General features: G+C 38.4%; 2 protein-coding genes across 2 annotated transcripts; both read right to left on the bottom strand.

Annotated features, from left to right (window-relative positions):
* Window positions 1-1753: 1753 nt before the first annotated feature.
* On the bottom strand, window positions 1754-2683 carry LOC121149092 (olfactory receptor 4N2). The gene has a single exon (XM_040969536.1). The coding sequence runs from the start codon at window positions 2681-2683 to the stop codon at window positions 1760-1762; it is 924 nt and encodes a 307-aa protein (XP_040825470.1). The 3' UTR covers window positions 1754-1759.
* An 8453-nt stretch (window positions 2684-11136) lies between these two features.
* On the bottom strand, window positions 11137-12063 carry LOC121149204 (olfactory receptor 4N4C). The gene has a single exon (XM_040969685.1). The coding sequence runs from the start codon at window positions 12061-12063 to the stop codon at window positions 11137-11139; it is 927 nt and encodes a 308-aa protein (XP_040825619.1).
* Between the last annotated feature and the right edge of the window lie 8061 nt (window positions 12064-20124).

Here is a 20124-nt window from a genome sequence, read left to right as displayed (position 1 = left end):
AAACATTACATTGCTCTCAAAAAGTTTTATTGTCTTAAAATAAAGGATAAACAGTTCCTGAAGAGCTTTGCTGTGAAGAGGAGGAGACAAATGAGGTCACAGGTAGATGCAGAAAGGTAGCTAGGAGGTTTTACTCAAGGTGAAAGGTATGTAGTTATATTGAAGGGAAAACTCAAGAGGGGGGATATGTGAATGCTATAGAAGAGTTACAGTGCCCTCAGTTGGAAGGAGATGGAACCATGTGCACAGGTGCAGGGGCTGATTTACAGGGACTGTATCAGGACACCCAGGCTCAGAAGAGATGAAAGGAAACTCAGTCACAGTTGCAATGGGCAAGTGGTTGTAATGATAGGAGCTTGATGAATATTATTCTACTGCCTTCTCAGTGAGACTGGGAGCAAAATGATAAACTGAGAGTGGGAAACATTGTTTGTTGATTAAGATCACTTTCTATGCTTTGAATATTATTATATAGTCTGAATATTACCATGCCCAGGATTTATGTTCATAAACAACTTTATCTTTGGCTGTCAAAAGCAAACCTATGGGTTCCAGGTTTATTTTCAGATATGCCCAAATGATATTTGAATTTGGATTGTCTTTAGACGAAGGAGTATTAGCAGGAGAGGTTCCACTTTGGCCAGGATAGAGATTTGGTAAGTACACAGTGGTTCTGAATCATTGTTGAGACCTTGAACAAAAGCAATGATACTGCTCAAACAACAAACGGCTAAGATTGTGGAAAAGCCAGCTTCTGTGACAGCCAAGCTCTCCAACATTGTTCTGGGAGTTATTCATGGATGTCTGGCCAAATAATCTATTCTTCCAGACCTTTCAGCCAATTCCCTACATTAAATATCATGTTTTTTTAAACATAATTGGAATGGATTCTGCTATCAAAAGCAGATAACTGACTGGTCTGCTAAAGTAGTGTTTTATTAGACTCAGAATGAACACAAGCTAGAAATCATAAAAACCTTCTAAGAGTAAACACAGAACTGGAGAAAAGAAAGCTAAACAGACCCCTGATCTTTTCCAGTTAAAACAACCAGCTTTTTTTGCCTCCTCTGTCTAATTACAAAAGAATAATGGAAAGTTTCTTTCAAAATATATTTAGGTACATAATCTATTCCTTTCAGCTTTTTGATATCTGAATAAGCACTCTGTCATTGATGAAACTGCAACAAAGGTATCACACTGCTTAAAGTTTTAGAAGGCCCTCTTTGTAACTGCAATCCAATTTAAACACTCTACACCCATTCTATGTGTTTGGATATGCCCAGGATCTCCAATTTTAACTCTAGCCTACCCAACTTGGACAGTATTATGTACTTCAAACATTTTAAGTTTATTATCATCTTCAGGCTGTTGTACTTCAAGTTCACCTTATCTACTTTTTCTACAGATGTTTCCATGATTGGCTTCCTCCCTTTGTCCAGTTATCAGCCAAAATATCAGCTTATTTGTGCAAAAAAAAAAAAGGTTGGCTTCCCAAGCCAAGATAACCTTTTCAATCCACCTCCTTTAGAGCATTCTGTCTCCTGAAGGCATCTTGCTTCTACTCTACCTTCACGTAGGTTTCAAATTCCCAGAAAATTATACATCCAAAATAGCATGGACTTAGTCTGTATCACGAGTAATTCTTTCTCCAATACCAAGAAAAGATCTACCAACTGGGAGGTGTTAATAAATGCAGCATTTGGGAAATTAGTGTTATCAATTTCAAATGAAATTCTACAGACTTTTATTTATTCCTTTTTCAGGCTAAGTGCTTATTAAACAACTTCTTCATGGAAGCTTTCACTTCCTGGTTGCGAAGAGTATAGATTACAGGATTCAACAAAGGAAAAATCACTGTATGAAAGAGAGAAACCACCTTGTCAGCTGGGAAGGCTCTGAAAGGGCGAGTGTAGATGAAGATGCCAGGCCCAAACATAAGAAATATAACAATGATATGGGTGGTACATGTGGACACGGCCTTTTTTTTGCCTTCGGAAGATGACCCACGTACTCGGTAGAGGATGACGGCATAGGAGGTCAAAAGCCCCAGGAAGCACAGCAGTGTCATGAGGCCACTGTTGAAGACCATCAGAAGCTCCACTACAAAGGTGTCCATACAGGCCAGCTTGATGACCTGTGGGACATCACAGAAGAAGTTATCCAGCTTGTTGGGACCACAGAAGGGCAAACGAAGGATGAGAGCCACCTGGATAATGGAGTGGATAAAACCTCCAAGCCACAGAGCTAGCAGCATTGCATAGCAGGCTCTAGGGTTCATGACAGTTGAGTAGTGCAGAGGCCGGCAGATGGCGATGTAGCGGTCAAAGGCCATCACCACAAGAAGCAACCCTTCCCCTCCTCCCAGGAAGTGCAGGAAAAAGAGCTGAGTGATGCAGCCTCTGTAGGAGATGACCTTCTTCTCAGAAAAGAAGTCCACCAGCATCCTGGGAGCCACGATGAAGGAGTAGGACGCATCCAGGAAGGCCAAGTTGCCCAGGAAGAAGTACAGGGGGGCTGAGAGTCCTGGGTCCGATCTTATGGTGAGGATGATGAGGCAATTTCCAGGGAGAATGATTAGGTAGAAGAAAAAGATAAGTACAAAGACCAGGAGCTGCATATTTCGAGAATGGGTGAGTCCAAGGAGGATGAATTCTGTCACCACCGTGCTGTTTTTGCTCTCCATCTCCCTGGACCATACTACGTCAGGAATCAGAGTTCCATATTCCTTGGCTTCCGTCTAGACCTTAGTTTTTTTTCCAGCAAGAAAACTATTTAACTTCACAGAAACAATACCTATTAATCTTCTCCAGTATCCTGGATGAACTCCATTATCTTAACTTCTCCAAATTTAAAATAAACAAAAGCAAAACACTGTTCTCAAAGTCATAGTCTTATTCCCTTACGGAAACATCTACATCTTGATTGTCTGCACCCTCTATCGTGGGATTCTTGCCTAGGTAAGACAAATGAGAAATTTCCTGAGACAGATGTAGCTTCAATTATCAAAGTCTTTCGAATTTTTGATGATACTACAGTCATGCATCTATTTATGAAGTTTCAGTCATGGACAGACCACATCTGAAACTGTTCAAGTTGACAATATTCTCGTAGGCTAATGTTGTAGTAGCTTTTGAAACATGGTTGTACAATGCATTACTAGCTTATTTGTGGTAGTGCCGCCTACTGAGTGGTATCTGTATAGCATATATGAGTAAAAGAAGTAATTGAAGTTTAAAGCCTTTTAAGCTGATACAATGAATGTATCAGTATATGCGTGCATACACTTCATAAATAGATATGCACATATTTAAGGTATATACAAAAAATTTTAAAGCTGCTAACTATAACAAATGTAATAGTTAACACTACTGGATATTCTTCATGCTACTTAGCATGCTATAAGTACTACAAAACATGGGATGCAGAAAGGAAGGAAAATCTGTTAAAGAAAGTGCTCCTAGTTACACGGACAGGAAAGAAGGGTAAGAGAAAGCAGGAAGAAATAATAAAACAAAGCAGATAAAAACAGCAAATCCACATAGTAGCATCTTAAGGAACATCTTTCAAGACAGTAAAAACGAACTGTTTTCTGTATCTCTACAACTACATACAGAGGTGATAAAAAGATTTCCAGATGTTCGCGCAATCACAGATGGAATTTATCAAAGTTATACTTCAACTCATCAGCACCCACGTCTAGACACACAAAAATGCGCACACATAATTTTAGTGATACATATATACTTTTTGAATGAGCTTTTCCATTCACTGCTTAACTTTTTTTCAGAAATAAGAAGTGAAGTACTCATTTAAATATCAGAAAATCCTTATACAGCATAGTTCCTTAGCAATCACCATGCCTTTATTTTGATTTACAACAACCTCGGGCTAATATGTTCAGGATGATTAACTGAAAAAGAAAGAAACTAGAATACATTGTCAGTTGTGCAACTGTAATAGCATGTGTTTCTTCTTCCTTTTTCCTTTTGCAGGTTTTTTTTTCATGTTATTATTATGATAATGATTATTTTATGATGCAGTTCCATAGGCTCTGGGATTTCTCATGCCCCTTTCCAAGCCTCCTCCCCCTTTATAGCACAATGGGTGGTCCTTCATGAACAGTCATAAGTCTGTTATTCTGTCTGTCATAATTCTGAAATTGCATTCTTAACTTTTACCCATCTCAGTAATCATTTGCCTCAACATTTATTCTATCATTTATCTATCAAAAAATTCCCTTAACTCAAGAATCGCTTCTACTTACCTGTAACTCTTACACATCCCACACAATCACACAGTTAGTATTTCTTGATGTATAAGCCATCAGCAACATCTCGAGACATCAGTGCTCTCTCAATGTCTTTCAGGCTGCCTCTGTCCTTGGCCTCACTCCTGTTTACCCATGTTAGCTGACAGTGGACATACCACACTACTTAACATCTCAGATCTACACTCTTTCCTGTCCCACTCGATGAAGCTTCTCTGAACGGTGGTCGCAAAAATCCAGAATAATGTGTGTGAGAGGAACATTTCTCTAGGGAAAGCAGTTCACCCAAAAAAATCAGCCAAGTGTGCCCATGGTCAAACCAAGCATTTTGTTTTAGCCAAAGTGGCAGGAAAAGTACTGTCAGAAGGAAACAGAAATCTAAGTGCTTCCCTCTGTACGTCTAATCTCACCTTTTCAGTTGACTCAGAGGCTTGTGGGACTCCGGTGATGATCGCACATGACAGGGTTACAGAAAGTGAGGTTGGAACTCATCACATTCTTGGGTACAGACAGCCAAATGCCTACAGGCAACTCTGAGCACCGCATGCAGCTCAGCTCTCGAAGCCAGATGTTTCAAGACCCCAGTGGCACGAGCCCTCGCCCTTCCAAGGCACTTCCTCAAGCCTCTTTCCTTATTTTCCTCTTTCCTCTCCCTTTAAAGAAGCACTTTATTTATTTTTCTAAGTTTGCTTTTGATGCATATCCTCTATTCATGCATTTCCTTTCCTTTTCCCCCTCCATTCCCATTCAGTGCCTACTCATTTTGCTTCTCTTTGCTTACAGTCCTTCTTCATTTTCTTTTTTCCCCCTAAAATTTATCAGTGATATTCCTCTTTGAGAATCTTTCACTTTTACCACTTGTCCTCTATGCTACTGTAGGATAGCTGATGCTTATCTTGCTTATAAACTTAAAAATAAAACAAAAAGCAAAAAGATTATCCTTGTTTCTTTGCCATCAAGAGTGAGCGGTATTGATGCTTCCACTGTCTGAAGAATGTGTGACTTACTTTTCTAAGCTAACATGTATTTTTTAAGCAACTTTCTAAAAATGTTTTGAAAAGGAAAAAAAAAAAAAAAGATAAATCTCCACCTGCTGCCTCACTATCTAAATGATGAAAATATCCACAGCTGATCAGACCAAAGCAAAGAGCCGGGAATGGCTCATGCAGGTCACCCCTGAGGTTTCCAGGGACCAAGTGCTTGGACCATCAGCACTGCCCCCAAAGATTGTCAGGAAAGTGGAATTAGGTGTTAAAGCTAGGAACCGAGCTTAGGCACTCCAATATGAAATAAGGGTGTTTTAAAACACTTCTTAACAGAGAGAGCAAAGAATTGCTTAACCATTGATTTTAAATGGTATTCTTCTTGCAATTTACCAAATCTGAGTACTCATTCTTATTTCATAAAATGTATTAATTTTCTACTTGAGGGAAACCTGCTAAAATGAAGTGATCGAACATTTTAAAACAGTGGTACATGGTAATGTCACTGTGATAAATGAAAATACTTAGCAAAGATTCTAAAAATTATGTTAATTGTCACCATATTTGTTGAAATGCAATTTTGTTAAAGTAAAAAAATGGTAAGCACTAAAGCAATTCTGACTGAAATTCATAATCAAATAATGACTTCATACTGTTGCATTATTAATTGTATAGCACACTAAATAGGTGTAGAAATTTAATTATTAATGCAAATTTTACGAAACAGATACAGAAACTCAGCTTTAAATACATATCACACCAAACAGGCATAGAATTTCAGTCAGAAACTTCATCAACAAAATGAAATGAGATTGAGGTCTAAATTACTTTTTTAATGTCTGCTTTTATAAAATAAAAATCACAATAATGACTTAGAAAGATGTATAATTTTGAAATTATCTGACTCATGCTATGGCTCAGAAATTCACTTACACACTGTGTAATACAGGAAAGTCAGTTAGCTCTCGGAAGCCTAAGCTTTTATCTATCAGTCAGGACAATATATTGACTCTGTCAGTCTCATACTGGTAATTTTGGTACCAAATAGAGTGGTGATAGCAACTGATGTGTTACGCATTCATGTGGGCTTAAACCAAAGTCAACCCTGAAAATATTTAGATGTTAAGAGGTACCTCTAATGAGTGGACACAATGGTACTGTATGCTTTGTCAGCAGCTTTGGGTCAACCCTGGCACAGCTGTAACTGCGTAAATCTGCTTAATTCACATATAGAATAAATTGTACAGGTTCAATCGAGTCTTCAGGTAAAAATATCAGTGCAGCTTATGGTTGTATATCAAACTTTTTCTCTTACAATTTTCTCTATAACCATCAAAATTCAATGATGAATATTAGAACCATGGGTAATGGAAGAAACTCTCATACCTGCTAAGAATGGAAATGGAGATGGCCTGGCTTGCCTGCAAACGTCATAAAACTTGTTAAGCTTTTCTCAAGAGCCCTCATGCCACTCTTTCTGTGTCTTCCTTCTCATCCTTCTGTGCCTTATAAAGAAAATATGTTAGTCATTTGCATAATGCTTGTTCTTTTAACACCAGATGTCAACTCTCCTGAAGCTAGTGACAATCTCATTTATAGTAAACGAGCTGAAAGTTGTGTCCACCATAAAAATAATTCTAGTCACCAAAAGCAGGTGAACGTCTATTCCTGGAGAAGATACAAAATGTGCACTGCTGATTTTGGACCAAGTCATTGGCTCAGGTAGCCTGCTGAATCGCTGGCTGCTGTTTCATTGCAGACCAAGACAGCAGATAAGGCAACAGAATGCTAGCAATGCTTTTCTATTATTCTTTCCTTTTTGAAAACTCCCCCAGAAATCAGAATCTCCAGGAAATCTTACATTACCCTCACAGTCTACAATCTTCCTATTCATGATAAGAAATTAATTGATCACATTTGCTATTGTTCATAGTTATTGCTATGCAAGGAATCTTGGATGTTGAAATCCACTCTCCTTATGTTGTAATGGAGAAAGTGCTTTCGGGATTTGAGACTACCACAACCTACCGAATGCTTCCAAAGGGAGTTATTAGACTAACCCTAATAGTTACCAAAGATTTTAGGCAAAGGAAAATACCAGAGCCTTGTTAAGACTAAACAGTTTTAAAATATGTAACATAAAAACAAAATCCTGGCACTAAATGAAATAGAACTCAATTTGGGCATATTCTTATTAGATTAGAAGTAAAGAAAAAGCTGAGAGAGGTTAATTTGCACTTGATAATAAAATTCAAAAAGAGAAAAAAATAAATAGAGATTACTGGTTTATATCAAGAGAGAATTCACAAGTCCTCTTGGCTGAGACTTTCGTACTTCCTTAAATGATCTGTGCTATCTCTTGCTGTCCATTTTCTTGCCATCTTTTTTTTCTGTTTTGAAGTAGTAAATGTACTGTACTTTATTCCAAGTATTTCTTAAAGATTCTATTCTTTAAGAAAAATGAAGGAAAATAAGAAACAATAAACTCTAAACATGTGATTAAAACAGCACAGCATAAAAAATTCCCACTTAAAATGAAAGAGTAAAAGCATCACTGCCTCAGTAACTATCATGGAGCACATTAACAGAATTAACTGAAAAGTTATACGAAAGGAAAATCAAATGAAAAGCAGATAATACGTAATTATGCACAGCAAATACACAAAGTAAACATAAAACAGTTGGGAAAAGTAAATACTTACAAATACATCCAATAACATAGCAGAAAAATGATCTTATTAATAATGACAACATAAAACATGAAATAAGTTTAAAAACAATGGCTATTCATGTCAGCCCTATGTAACAAGCTGTATTTTTAAAGGTGCAAATAAGTTCAGAGGCAAATGGTAATGGATTAAAAATATTATCAAATGAACACATTCCAACACGAAAACTGAACATGATTTAATGAAATTTGACTAATAATTACACAATTATTCAACATTAACTATAAAGTTGGTCAGTCGAATATATATAGCAATGAACAGTCATGAGGAACTTCTACCAATATTGCTAGTATTATAAATCAAAAAGAGAGCATATGATAACAAAATATTAATAGATGAGAAGATAAGTATATGTTGTTTTCTTAAGTATGCCACATAGTTGCATGTCCGCTAAGGACAGCAGGGAATTTAAATCTGGATGTGTACTTTGGCAAATTACAATTCATATCTAAAGCTTTACATTTTTATATTTAAAATACCACAAAGTACACAATCTCACTTAAAGGTCAGTGGAAGATATGCTTTCAATAATAACAATGTCAAAAGCACAATGTGGTAGGAACAACAACTAGAATTTTTATTGGAAATTTCAAAACTATTTATAGAAAGTACTTCTGAAAGCCAAGTGTGAACATGGTATTACCACCAACGTCTCCCTGTGGAAATTAGGGACCAGCAAGTATTACGTGACACAGAGACTTCATCAAAAATGTGACTACAGGCACATCTCAGGTTGACTGTGTTGTCCTGATTGCTGCTGCTGGCGTCAGGGAATTTGAAGCTGGAGTGTCCAAGAATGGGCAGACCTGTGAGTACCCTTTCTGGCTTACACTCTGGGTGTGAAACAACTAATTGTTATTGTTGACAAAATGCATTCTACTGAACCACCCTACAGCCAGAAAAGATACAAGGAAGTCATTAAGGATGTCAGTGCTCACATTAGGAAAATTGGCTATCACCCTGACACAGTAGCATTTGTGCCAATTTCATGTTGGCACAGTGACTACATGCTAGAGCCATTGCTAATATGCCATAGTTCAAGGGGCGGAACGTCACCTGCAAAGATGCATTGCATCATCCCACCAATTACGGATTGATTTATTTTTATTGGAAAGGCAGATTTTTACAGAGAAGAGGGAGACAGAAAGATCCATCTGCTGGTTCATTCCTCAAGTGGCCACAATGGCTGGAACTGAGCTGATCCGAAGCCAGGAGCCCTGAGCCTCTTCTGGGTCTCCCAGGTAGGTAGAAGGTCCCAAAGCGCTGGGCCGTCCTCTACTGCTTTCCCAGGCCACAAGCAGGGAGCTGGGTGGAAAGTGGAACAGCCTTGCAAGGAACGAATCTCAACTGAACTTGAACTGTGGTTATGCAACAAGGTGGAGGAATCCACCATGGGGGGAGGGGTATGGGAGGGGTGGGAGGAATCCCCAGTGCCTATAAAACTGTATCACATAATACAATGTTAACAACAATAAAAAAAAAATAATAAATATTTTACAAAAATGAAAAAAAAAAAAGTGGAACAGCCAGGAGGATATGAACCCGTGCACAAATGGAATCCTGGTAAGTGCAAAGCGAGGACTTCAGCTGCTAGGCCACCATGCCGGACCTGGATGCCTAATTTTATTCTGAACTTTTGTTGACAACTCAGAGTAGTGCTCTTATACATGCCTACCAGAACCACAATCTTTATTTCTATGACTTATTTTTAAGGATGAATTTACTTTTGTATTTGTAAGCCTATTATTTAATCTTTTTCCACATTTCTGTTATATATGACGTATTTCACATTTGTTGATGAAAATATATACCAAATAAATCAGACATTTAGCATTTATTTAAATTTTCTTCATAGCTTTTAAATGTATGCATGGATGATTTTACTAAACATCCTAGGATAGGAAGGGAATGTTCATTGTAATTTCCACATAAACTTTTGTAATTGTGCAAAAAGTAACATGTACAAACATACGTTATAGGGCGTTTTGCATCACTCTTCCATTTTACCTGCACATAAGTTTTAAGCTTTTATGTGTCAATATAGCTGTTATTCCACTCGTAACTTCACTTTTAATGTCATATTTCACTACATATTTCATCTATAAGACTTTCAGAATTCTTACACCATTTTAATACTTTTTTGTGTTTCATTTTCTGAGGAAGTTGTGAACAAATGAACAGTCCTTGCTAGAACATTTACTACCACTCTACCAAATGTATTCATATGAAACTTTTTTAAAAAATTTAACTCATGGGCATGGCGTGGTAGCCTACTGGTTAACATCCTAGCCTTGCATGCTCCAGGATCCCATGGGCACTGGTTTGTATCCTGGCTACTCCACTTCCCATCCAGTTCTCTGCTTGTGGCCTGGGAAAGCAATCTAGGACAGTCCAAAGCCTTGGGAATCTACAGCTGTGTGGGAGACCCAGAAGAGGCTCGGGGCCGCTGGCTTTGGATCAGTACTGCTCCAGCCATGGCGGCCACTTGGGGAGTGAATCATCAGACAGAAGATATTCCTCTCTGTCTCTCCTTCTCTCCTTCTCTCTGTATACCTGACTGTTCAATAAAAGTAAATCTTAAAAAAAAACAAATTGATCTTTAGTACTAAATAGCTAGTGGAAATCATAAAACTGAAATGATCGTATGACTTTTTCTATGCAGTTAATTGTCTTTCTTTCCTATCCCTCTTCCATAATTTGATAAATAAAAATACATAGTCTTTTTCAAAACACATATACGAAGTAGTATTTGGTCTTCAGGTCTTGTAACTTCTTAATTAAGCCATGCCGAAAACCTGATGGTGTAGCTCTAATCCATTAAGAAAAAAAAAAATATATATATATATATATATAAAGCTCAAGACTCTACAACGGTTCCCTACCACTGACAAATATAAAATGTCTAACACGGTACAAAATAGTTCAGTAAGTTGAGGCTTACAGATATATAAACTTTGACTCTTACATTTCTTGACTACTCATTGTACTCCAACCACACCAGTTTTATTTATATGATTTGAATACACTGAGTTTATTCTCCTCATGCTGTCTTTAATAGATATGAACAAAGGGAGATAATCAATGAAAAACAATATTTGCTAAGTAGATAGATTCTAGACAAAATTCTCCTTTTTTGACGTCTCCCTATGAAATCCTTTCAATAGACCACATGCGAACTTAATAATCTCTTCATGGAAGTTTTGACTTCCTGGTTTCGAAGTGTGTAAATCACAGGATTCATCAATGGAAAGATCACTGTGTGGAAGAACGAAATCACTTTATCAGCTGATAAGGCCTTGAATGGACGAGTGTAGATGAAGATGGCAGGCCCAAACATGAGGAGTATAATAATGACATGAGTGGTACAGGTAGATACAGCCTTGCTCTTGCCTTCGGACGCTGACTTACCAACATGGCAGAGGATGACTGCGTAGGAAGCCAGAAGACCCAGGAAGCACAGGAGGGTGAGCAGGCCACTGTTGAAGACCATCAGAAGCTCCACTACAAAGGTGTCCGTACAGGCCAGCTTGATGACCTGTGGGACATCACAGAAGAAGTTATCCAGCCTGTTGGGACCACAGAAGGGCAAACGAAGGATGAGCGCCACCTGGATAATGGAGTGGATAAAACCTCCAAGCCACAGAGCTAGCAGCATTGCATAGCAGGCTCTAGGGTTCATGACAGTTGAGTAGTGCAGAGGCCGGCAGATGGCGATGTAGCGGTCAAAGGCCATCACCACAAGAAGCAACCCTTCCCCTCCTCCCAGGAAGTGCAGGAAAAAGAGCTGAGTGATGCAGCCTCTGTAGGAGATGACCTTCTTCTCAGAGAAGAAGTCCACCAGCATCCTGGGAGCCACGATGAAGGAGTAAGATGCATCCAGGAAGGCCAAGTTGCCCAGGAAGAAGTACAGGGGGGCAGAGAGTCCTGGGTCCAATCTTATGGTAAAGATGATGAGGAAATTTCCAGGGAGGATGATGATGTAGAAAATTGAGATAAGTACAAAGACCAGGAGCTGCATATTTCGAGAATGGGTGAGTCCAAGGAGGATGAATTCTGTCACCACTGTACTGTTGTCCATGTCCATCACCTTTTTCTACAGAAGTTTAAGAAATCAGGAATTTATTTCAATATTGCCCATACAGACCATGGTTTTCCTAGAATTAAAATCAGAAAGTGGGTCTAAGCTTTTGGGCCAGCAGTTAAGAGAACATGTTTCCCGTACCAAGCAAGTGGGTTTAATACTCAGTTCCGAACGGGCTTATAACTCTAACAAGACATGTGTCAACAGTTTAGGTGCAGAACATTTTTAGGATGGGTGTGCAGAGAAATCCTCAATACCCCAGTGAGGAGTAACTGATCTTTGTGTCCCACCTAGTGAGGCATGAGTGAATCCACGCTGACCGTATCCTGTCTGATTCTAAGCTTTCCTTGTTGTTCTCTATCTATCTTAGATTTTTTGTTTGTTTTTATGTTTGTTTGTTTGTTTGTTTTGAGGGGTTTCCAGAGCGATCCTGATGGTCATTGCGAGAGAGGGTGAAGACCCAGAGCCAGAGCCGAACAAGGACCAGAGAAGGCTCCCCTTCCTAGTCCCAAAGGAAGTTTATTGTTCTTCTGTTTCTGTGGACCAAGGTGGAGTAATCCACCATGAGGGGAGGGTGAGGGGAGGGGTGGAGGGAATCCCAATGCCTAAAAAACTGTGTCACATAATGCAATGTAATTAATTTAAAAAAAACTGATACAAAAAAAAATATACTCAGTTCCACTCCTAATGCCAGCTTCCTGTTAATGCAGTCCTTTGAAGGCAACAGTGATGGCTTTGGTAACATTCCTGCCAGCCATGTGGGAGACCCTGAATGAGTCTCTGGCTCCCACCTTGGGTCCTCAATCCAGAGCCAGAACCATCACAGGCATTTGGAGAGTGAAAAAAGTGGATACAAATTCTCTCTCTCTCTCTTGCTCACCCTCTCTCCTCTACCCCTTCTCTTTCCATTCTCTCCTCCCTAAAATCTTTTTTTAAAGATAGGCTGAATCATGCTCAGGGCAATGATTCAGTGGCTGTGTGCTAACCTTACAAGCTCCTGGATCCTATACTGGTGCTGGTTTGTGTCCAGCTGCCCCACTTCCCATCCAGCTCCCTGCCTGAGGCCTGGAAAAGCAGTGGAGGAGACCCAAAGCCTTGGTCCCCGCACCCACATATGACCTGGAAGGCGCTCCTGGCTCTTGGCTTTAGATTGGCTCAGCTCCATCTTTTAGCCACTTGGAGCGTGAACCAACAAATGGAAGATCTCTCTGTCTCTCCTTTCCTGTGTAAATCTGCCTTTCCACTAAAATAAATGAATCTTTTAAAAATAAGATGGATCACATCTACAGTGCAGTATCTCTTTAGCATACTCTTTATGATTCTTCCTTCCGTAACTGCCAGCATCCTATTCAGAAATCCACACTTCAGTGCTCTAGTGCTGTGCTTGCTTTTAGCTGCCTTTCCTATGGAACTCTGGGATGCCACTGCCCTGTGTTTGCTCTTAATCTACATCAGGTTGTGAGAAATTTCCCAGAAATGAAAGTAACCCCAGTTATCAAAGTCTTCTGTTATTTTTTTTTAATGAAGCATTAAGGTGGTAAATGCAAGCAAAGTGGAATGATAGACTTTTTTAAGCTAATAGACATGTACATGTTTGTGATCATTGTCACCCATGTTTGTTTATCAAAATTCATTATAAAGTGGAAATAATTTCTGTCCTTACTACCCATATTTTTCTTTCTTTCTTTCTTTCTTTCTTTCTTTCTTTCTTTCTTTCTTTCTTTCTTTCTTTCTTTCTTTCTTTCTTTCTTTCTTCCTTCCTTCCTTCCTTCCTTCCTTCCTTCCTTCCTTCCTCTCTGTCCTTCTTTCTTTCCTTCTTGGTATGGGCTATCAACTCATCAATCTGGTCAACATCAAAAACTTTGGAGAAAACAAGATGTGATGCCTTCCTGTATAGTGTTCTCCAAACTGAGAATGCTCTTATCTTGAGGTATGTGCATGAAAATGCGTTGGTATGAATGCCAATGCAATGGCTCAGTGGCTAAATCCTTGTCTTGCAAGCACTGGGATTCCACGTGGGCAGAGGTTTGTGTCCAGACTGCCCCATTTCCCATCCAGCTTCCTGCCTGTGGCCTGAGAAAGAGGTAGAAGATGGTCCAAAGGCTTAGCACCCTGCACCCACTTGGGAAACTCAAAAGAAGCTCCTGGTTCCTGGATCTTGGCTTTGGATTGGCTCAACTCTGGCCATTGTTGCCACTTGAGAATGAGCCAGTGAACAGAATATCTTCTCTATCTTCTGCTCTTTGTAGATCTGCCTTTCCAATAAAAATAGATAAGTCTTTTTAAAATAGATGTATGTTGGTATGAAAACAGTAGCATAATTTCTATGCATTGTATTGTATAACATTCTTACAAGTTATATTTTGCAAGTTTTGCAATTCATATAGGATTCTGGCATCATTGGCCATGAGATAAGCAAAATATACATCTTGCTGATACATGCTCATGAATGGTTTAGAGTTGAGATGTAAATTGCAAAAACTGAAGACTTGAGGTAGAGCAAAATACTAGATGTAACACTGCACATTATTTCAGGTACCTTCAATTATGTGGTACATTTGTTAATATGTTCTGGAATGTACAGTATAGGACGAAAATAATAGGGCTCATTAACTAATTGAAAGTGAAAACAGAAGAAACAAAGGCAGGGAGATAATAGCGAGAAAAAAATTCTTAATTAAAAATCAAAGGAAATACTTGCAGTAATACACTTTTTCAAGACAAAAAATACCTTCTTTGGCTGTAGCAAACCTCAGTTGAACATCAGCAGGCATTTCCACATGTGGCCAAAATTAAGAATTATGAAAGAAGTGCTTGATAACTTGCTGATAAAAAAAAAAACGATTTTTTCTCCTTCTTACTCCCTTTTTTCTGCCTTTTGGTTCTCTGCCTTTAAATTAAATAAGTATTTTTCAAAATGATATGGTGTATATTAATATGTACTACATAGTTTTTAACTCATGGATAGACATAATTGTAGTATATGAACATTCTATAAAGTGTCAATGTAGTTAAAGATCCTGGATAATTACATTAGTATTGACAAGTGTTCTAAAAAGCAGTGAAATAAATAAGTAGATAGATAAATAAAATTATTAGCTTCTAGAGCTTTTTAGTATTGTGATTTTCTAGACCAAAAAGCTCTGGTTTCTAAGAAGCAAAAATACGGTGGAGATGCTCAGGCCCTGCCTTAGGAGCGAATCCTTGCGGTAGCAGTGACTGTAAACCTGAGAGACTACATGACAGGAATGGTGACTGTTTCATTTTAGGCTGTAAAAGGAGCCTCTCAGCCCAGTGCATGGGAGCCAGGTCAGAGCTGCTTTTGAGCAGAATCATGGCACTGCTGAAGATTTCCTCTGCAGCTCTCATCCCAGCACCTCTGCATTAATTACTATCCCTACTCCCTCACTTAATTCTGTTAGTCCATATACATTTAAACACAAGTGTTACTATTCCCAAAGTAGTGGGTATTTTAATAAAGGCTGCATACATCCCAATTAAATCAGACTAAATAAGAGGAGGAAATAGAACCGTATCGGAGAAGAAGATGTTGCTCTGTTATTCAGTTTAGATCTCTCATATTAATCTATCTCTGCTACGGTTCTGATATTTACATTGCAAGACAACACCTGAAGAGCTGCAATATGTTTCTGCTCTTTCTTTCTACCTACTCCTTATAAACATGAAGAATGACAAAATCATTTACCACTCTGGAAATCCAGCATTGCTCTCACACGGCCAACAGGCAGATTGTCGGTGCCTTTGTTCGTAAATATATCTTCTCGTGCAGAGGCCTCTTACACACTGTGATACATGACTAATTTGTGATGCAATGGAGAATGTACTTTGGGAATTTAAAGGCTAACAAAGCTGCAGAAAACTCAAAGGGAATTGTTAGAATGCCAACAGGATATAAAGACTGAAACTAGAGCTATATTAGATATTAGATCAAACATATTTAAACATATTTCATTTAAATACTGTATTGCTTCTGAATTTCAAGAGCAACCTTCTATCAGTGATAGAATGGCAAGCCTGTCTGTTGGTTTCTGTAAATAAATAGTCGAGAATGCTTATTTTTTATTTTAATTGAAATAAATATATAATTACACGTGAATTTAGAAATCTTGACTTTCAAAAAAGACTTGATATAGTCAAGTAGGTAGTAAGCTGTTCAGGTCAACATGTCTGGTGACAGACGGGCAAACCCAAAACAGATGATGTTCCTAGAAACTCCTTTGGCACAATTTTTTTGAGGGAACTACAGGTTGTAAAACGAACTCCTCAAGGGGAGCTCTCTGCAAAGGGACTCTGTTGTGGCCTTGCTAGCTTTTGATAGGAATAAGTGTCTCCCATGCACCACTTAACCAGTGATGATGAACCATTTATTTTTCGGTTACATTTGATTGAACAGAAAAAAATTAATAAGAATGTAGATATAAACACAATTTAAATATCCATAGGCACACTTAATGGTAAAAACCCTCTATTTTTAAAAATTTAAATAATGAACAAACATAAATAAATAGAATATATAATCAAATATATCTTCTCATAATTTGTGTCTATTTCAGAAAAGGAGATATGAAAAGGTAGAACATACACAAAGTTATAAAGATGAAAAAATAAAGATAAGGGAAAACTAAAGAACAGGAACAAATGCAAAAAATAAAAGGAACCCCAATCACTGTCACCATTCAGAGAGTGAATCAAAGGATGGAAGATCTATCTACCTCTTTCTCTGTAATTCCCTTCTTCAAATAAATAAATAAATATTTTTTTAAAAAAATAAAAAAGGAGTAAGGAGGCCAGTGTATCAAGATAAAAGGCAAACAGAACAAATATTTGTAACAACGTACAGAGGTAGCCAAACTGGCACCAGTCATCATTCAATGCAGGATCTAGTAGGCCTATGAGTTCCTATCTGGTTTACATATTTAAAATGTTTTTCTAGCTACTGAATGAAGAACGTGTTATTGTAGGCAATGAGTAGAGCTAAGGAGATCAGTTAGGGATCAATGAAGTACTATAAGCATGAAATGAAGACAGGTTAGGTCGGGAAATTGAAGAGCAGATGGAAGAGCAACAATTTTGGAGATACTGTCAATGGGAATTGTTGGTAGGCTGGGTGTGAGAAGTGTGGGTTTAAGAATAATTTTTGATTTTTGATGGCATAACTGCCTAGATGATTGTTTGATTTACAAACATACAGATAACTGCAAGTCAGACATCCTGTTTTAAATGTATTTGTGATTAAAAAATACAGTTAGTTTTCAATGGTAGTATGTTTTTATTTTATATAGAAAGTAATAAATGCAGTGGCAAATTCTTATCCCATCTCAGCTTTCTGTTTTTCCACCTCTCAAAGCAGAAAGCGGACATTAATTTCTTTTCTGTCCTTCAAGAATTAATACTTTTACAGGCAAGCATGACAATGCATTCCTGGTTATGCTTCCTGCAATGTAATATATGCAGATTGAAATGCACAAATCTAAGTGCTCAGCATCGTAACTTCTATTAAACATATACCCTTGAGTAATTATTATTTCAAAGTGAAAGTATTTGCATCACTCCAGAACGTTGCCCTGTGAATTTTGTCATTGGTTCCATCCAATTACTACAAGACTGAATTAACATTTTCTAATGCATAATGTCATACATTAGTTTTGCCTTCTCCTTCAATTTTGTAAAAACACAATCAAATTATATATATTCTATTAAATCTGGGTATTTATATCAGCATTACGGTGTAAGACTTACATATATTGTTGCACTTTCTTCAGATGTCCATCTTGCCATTTTAAACTTTTATGGATATTTTGCTTCTTTCAGATACATAGCTAGGAATAAAGCATGAATGTGCTGATGAAAACCATTTTGTAGATAGGTGTTTACATTTCTCTTGGCTTACTTCTTGCATGTGGAAATATTGAGTTCTAGGTAAGTACGTTTATATCAACCTGAAATTTTCTCAAATTTTTATTCACCTTCCAAAAGTGATTTACCATGTTAAATTCCAAATGGAGCCCTTTTTTCTGTATTTCAGATACTGTGACATCACAGACCTTCCTAATATTGGAAGGATTGCCCCAACCATATCTAATCAATGCCTGTATATCATCATAACCTCATCTGCAGCTAAGCAAGAGTCACTTGTTCCAGGCATCCTTTGCATCAGGCACACACAGGGCTGTTGCCATTCAGGACACTATTCCCAGTCTTAATTACCCCAAGACAAGATGCCAACCCCCTAGGAACATCCTCTACACTTATTTACGCTAGATGATTCTAAACCAGTCACTCAAGCATACCCAGTCACCACCCATTAAAAGCATGATTCTTCACATATCTGAAAGGCTGAGTAACAAAAAAAGAGAAACAGTAAGAGAGAGAGTCTCTTTCATCCCCTGGTTCACTCCTAAAATGGCTATAACTGCCAGGGCTGAGCCAGAAGTCAGGAACTCCATCCAAGTCTTTCCCATGTGAATTAGCATGAAGCTGGATTGAAGCAGAGCACCTGGCACCCCAACACTTCCGTATAAGATGCGGATGTTGCAGGTTTCGCCTTAACCAACTTGCCACAAAAGTGGCCCCATGATTAAAACTCTTGCACACTTTTTTTTTTAACCTTTCCCTTGTCTCCTGTATGGGGTCCATGACTTCTGTTTCTAGGTTTCTGATCTTATAAAAGCATCTTCCTTCAGAACAGCCCATTTTCTGAATTTCATGTCTTATTTTTCTTGATTCAAATAAATCTCAAATACTCTTAGAACATCATGTGCTTCTAACAAATCCTACATTCTGATGCCAGAATGTTCATGGATGCCATATTGTGCTGATTCTGTCAGCAGCAGCCCTTGATTTCCTACCTAAAACTATGAAGCTGCAAAAGAAAAAACAAACAAACAAAACAAAACAAAAAGCTGAATCCTTCCATAGCTACTACATAGGTTAGAGTGTGGAATGCTTGAGTCTACATGCCCAAGACACTACATTTACTTCTCTCTGCCAGTGGATACAGGAAAGAGCAGCTGCGGGTGCACAGGCGATGTCCTCTGAAGGCAAGGAGAAGGAACTTTCCTCCTGGCACCATGGAGTGAGTCTCATCCATGGACCACACAGAAAGAACAAGCAATGGAGGCAACTAAATCACACCAAGGCCTCTGTCGTCCAGGACAAGGGTCAAGGGGCACTTGCTAAGCCACATCCTGCTTTCCACCTGGGTTTTCTGCAGCTCCTTCCATCCTGTTCCTCGGAGTAACGGGAGTGTCTCTGTCCAAATGCTAGGTCGTGTGTTGCAAACAATTTTCCTGTGATTCATAATGTGCACATGTTTATGAGCTTGCTACTGACTCGGGTAACTTCTTTTCTGAAGTGTCTGTTTAAATCTTTCAACAGTATATACGAATAATTGACAGAATCAGCATATTTAGCAGGAGAATGATAAAAGATATCATTTCAAATAACCCTAATTTGGAAAGGAAGAACAGATAGCACTAATTTTGTAACTGCTCATACTACAGACTTTAGAAATACTTTATGTAAAAGTTCCAGGGAGTATCTTAATACGAGTTATAGAAAATAAAATCTAGAAATGCACTGCCCAGCATGGTAGAGTGACGGAGAAACTGAATCCAAAGTTTTATCTATGTATTTAAATCCACAAAATCATGAGAAGGCAGTGGTTACTATGTTGCATAGCACAGCCTCAGAACTTTAACTCAGGTAACTTAAATGGTCTGCAGGTGGGCAAAAGTCCAGGCCCAAGGTCAAGGCCTGAGGGCAGGGGTCCATAGTCAGCCTTTGGCCAAAACCACAGACCTGTATGCTTTGGGGATTTCCTTGAGATAGTTTCATACTGACTTTCGTCTTGAGTTATGTTATTGTTTTCTGATCAAGTAATGGCTAGTTCAAGAACTCTGAGGTCATCCACTCCCTTTTGGATCTCCTACATGGGATGGAAGAAGCCCAGATCCTTCCTCACAGGATCTAATGTCAACGGAAAAACAGCCAGGAGCCCCAAGCAGCCCTCTGAAACAGAAAAACAGTAAACTTCCTTGGGAC

Source organism: Ochotona curzoniae, unplaced genomic scaffold (assembly GCF_017591425.1).
Source record: "Ochotona curzoniae isolate NIBS_2020 unplaced genomic scaffold, NIBS_Ocur_1.0 scaffold_4701, whole genome shotgun sequence".
Lineage (NCBI taxonomy): Eukaryota > Metazoa > Chordata > Mammalia > Lagomorpha > Ochotonidae > Ochotona > Ochotona curzoniae.
Note: the sequence above shows the minus strand (reverse complement) of the source record. Positions and strands in the feature narration are given on the sequence as shown.

Bases quoted from the DNA above. Each gene is read 5' to 3' on its own strand.
- LOC121149092 (XM_040969536.1), bottom strand. From the start codon at position 2,683: ATGGAGAGCAAAAACAGCACGGTGGTGACAGAATTCATCCTCCTTGGA.
- LOC121149204 (XM_040969685.1), bottom strand. From the start codon at position 12,063: ATGGACATGGACAACAGTACAGTGGTGACAGAATTCATCCTCCTTGGA.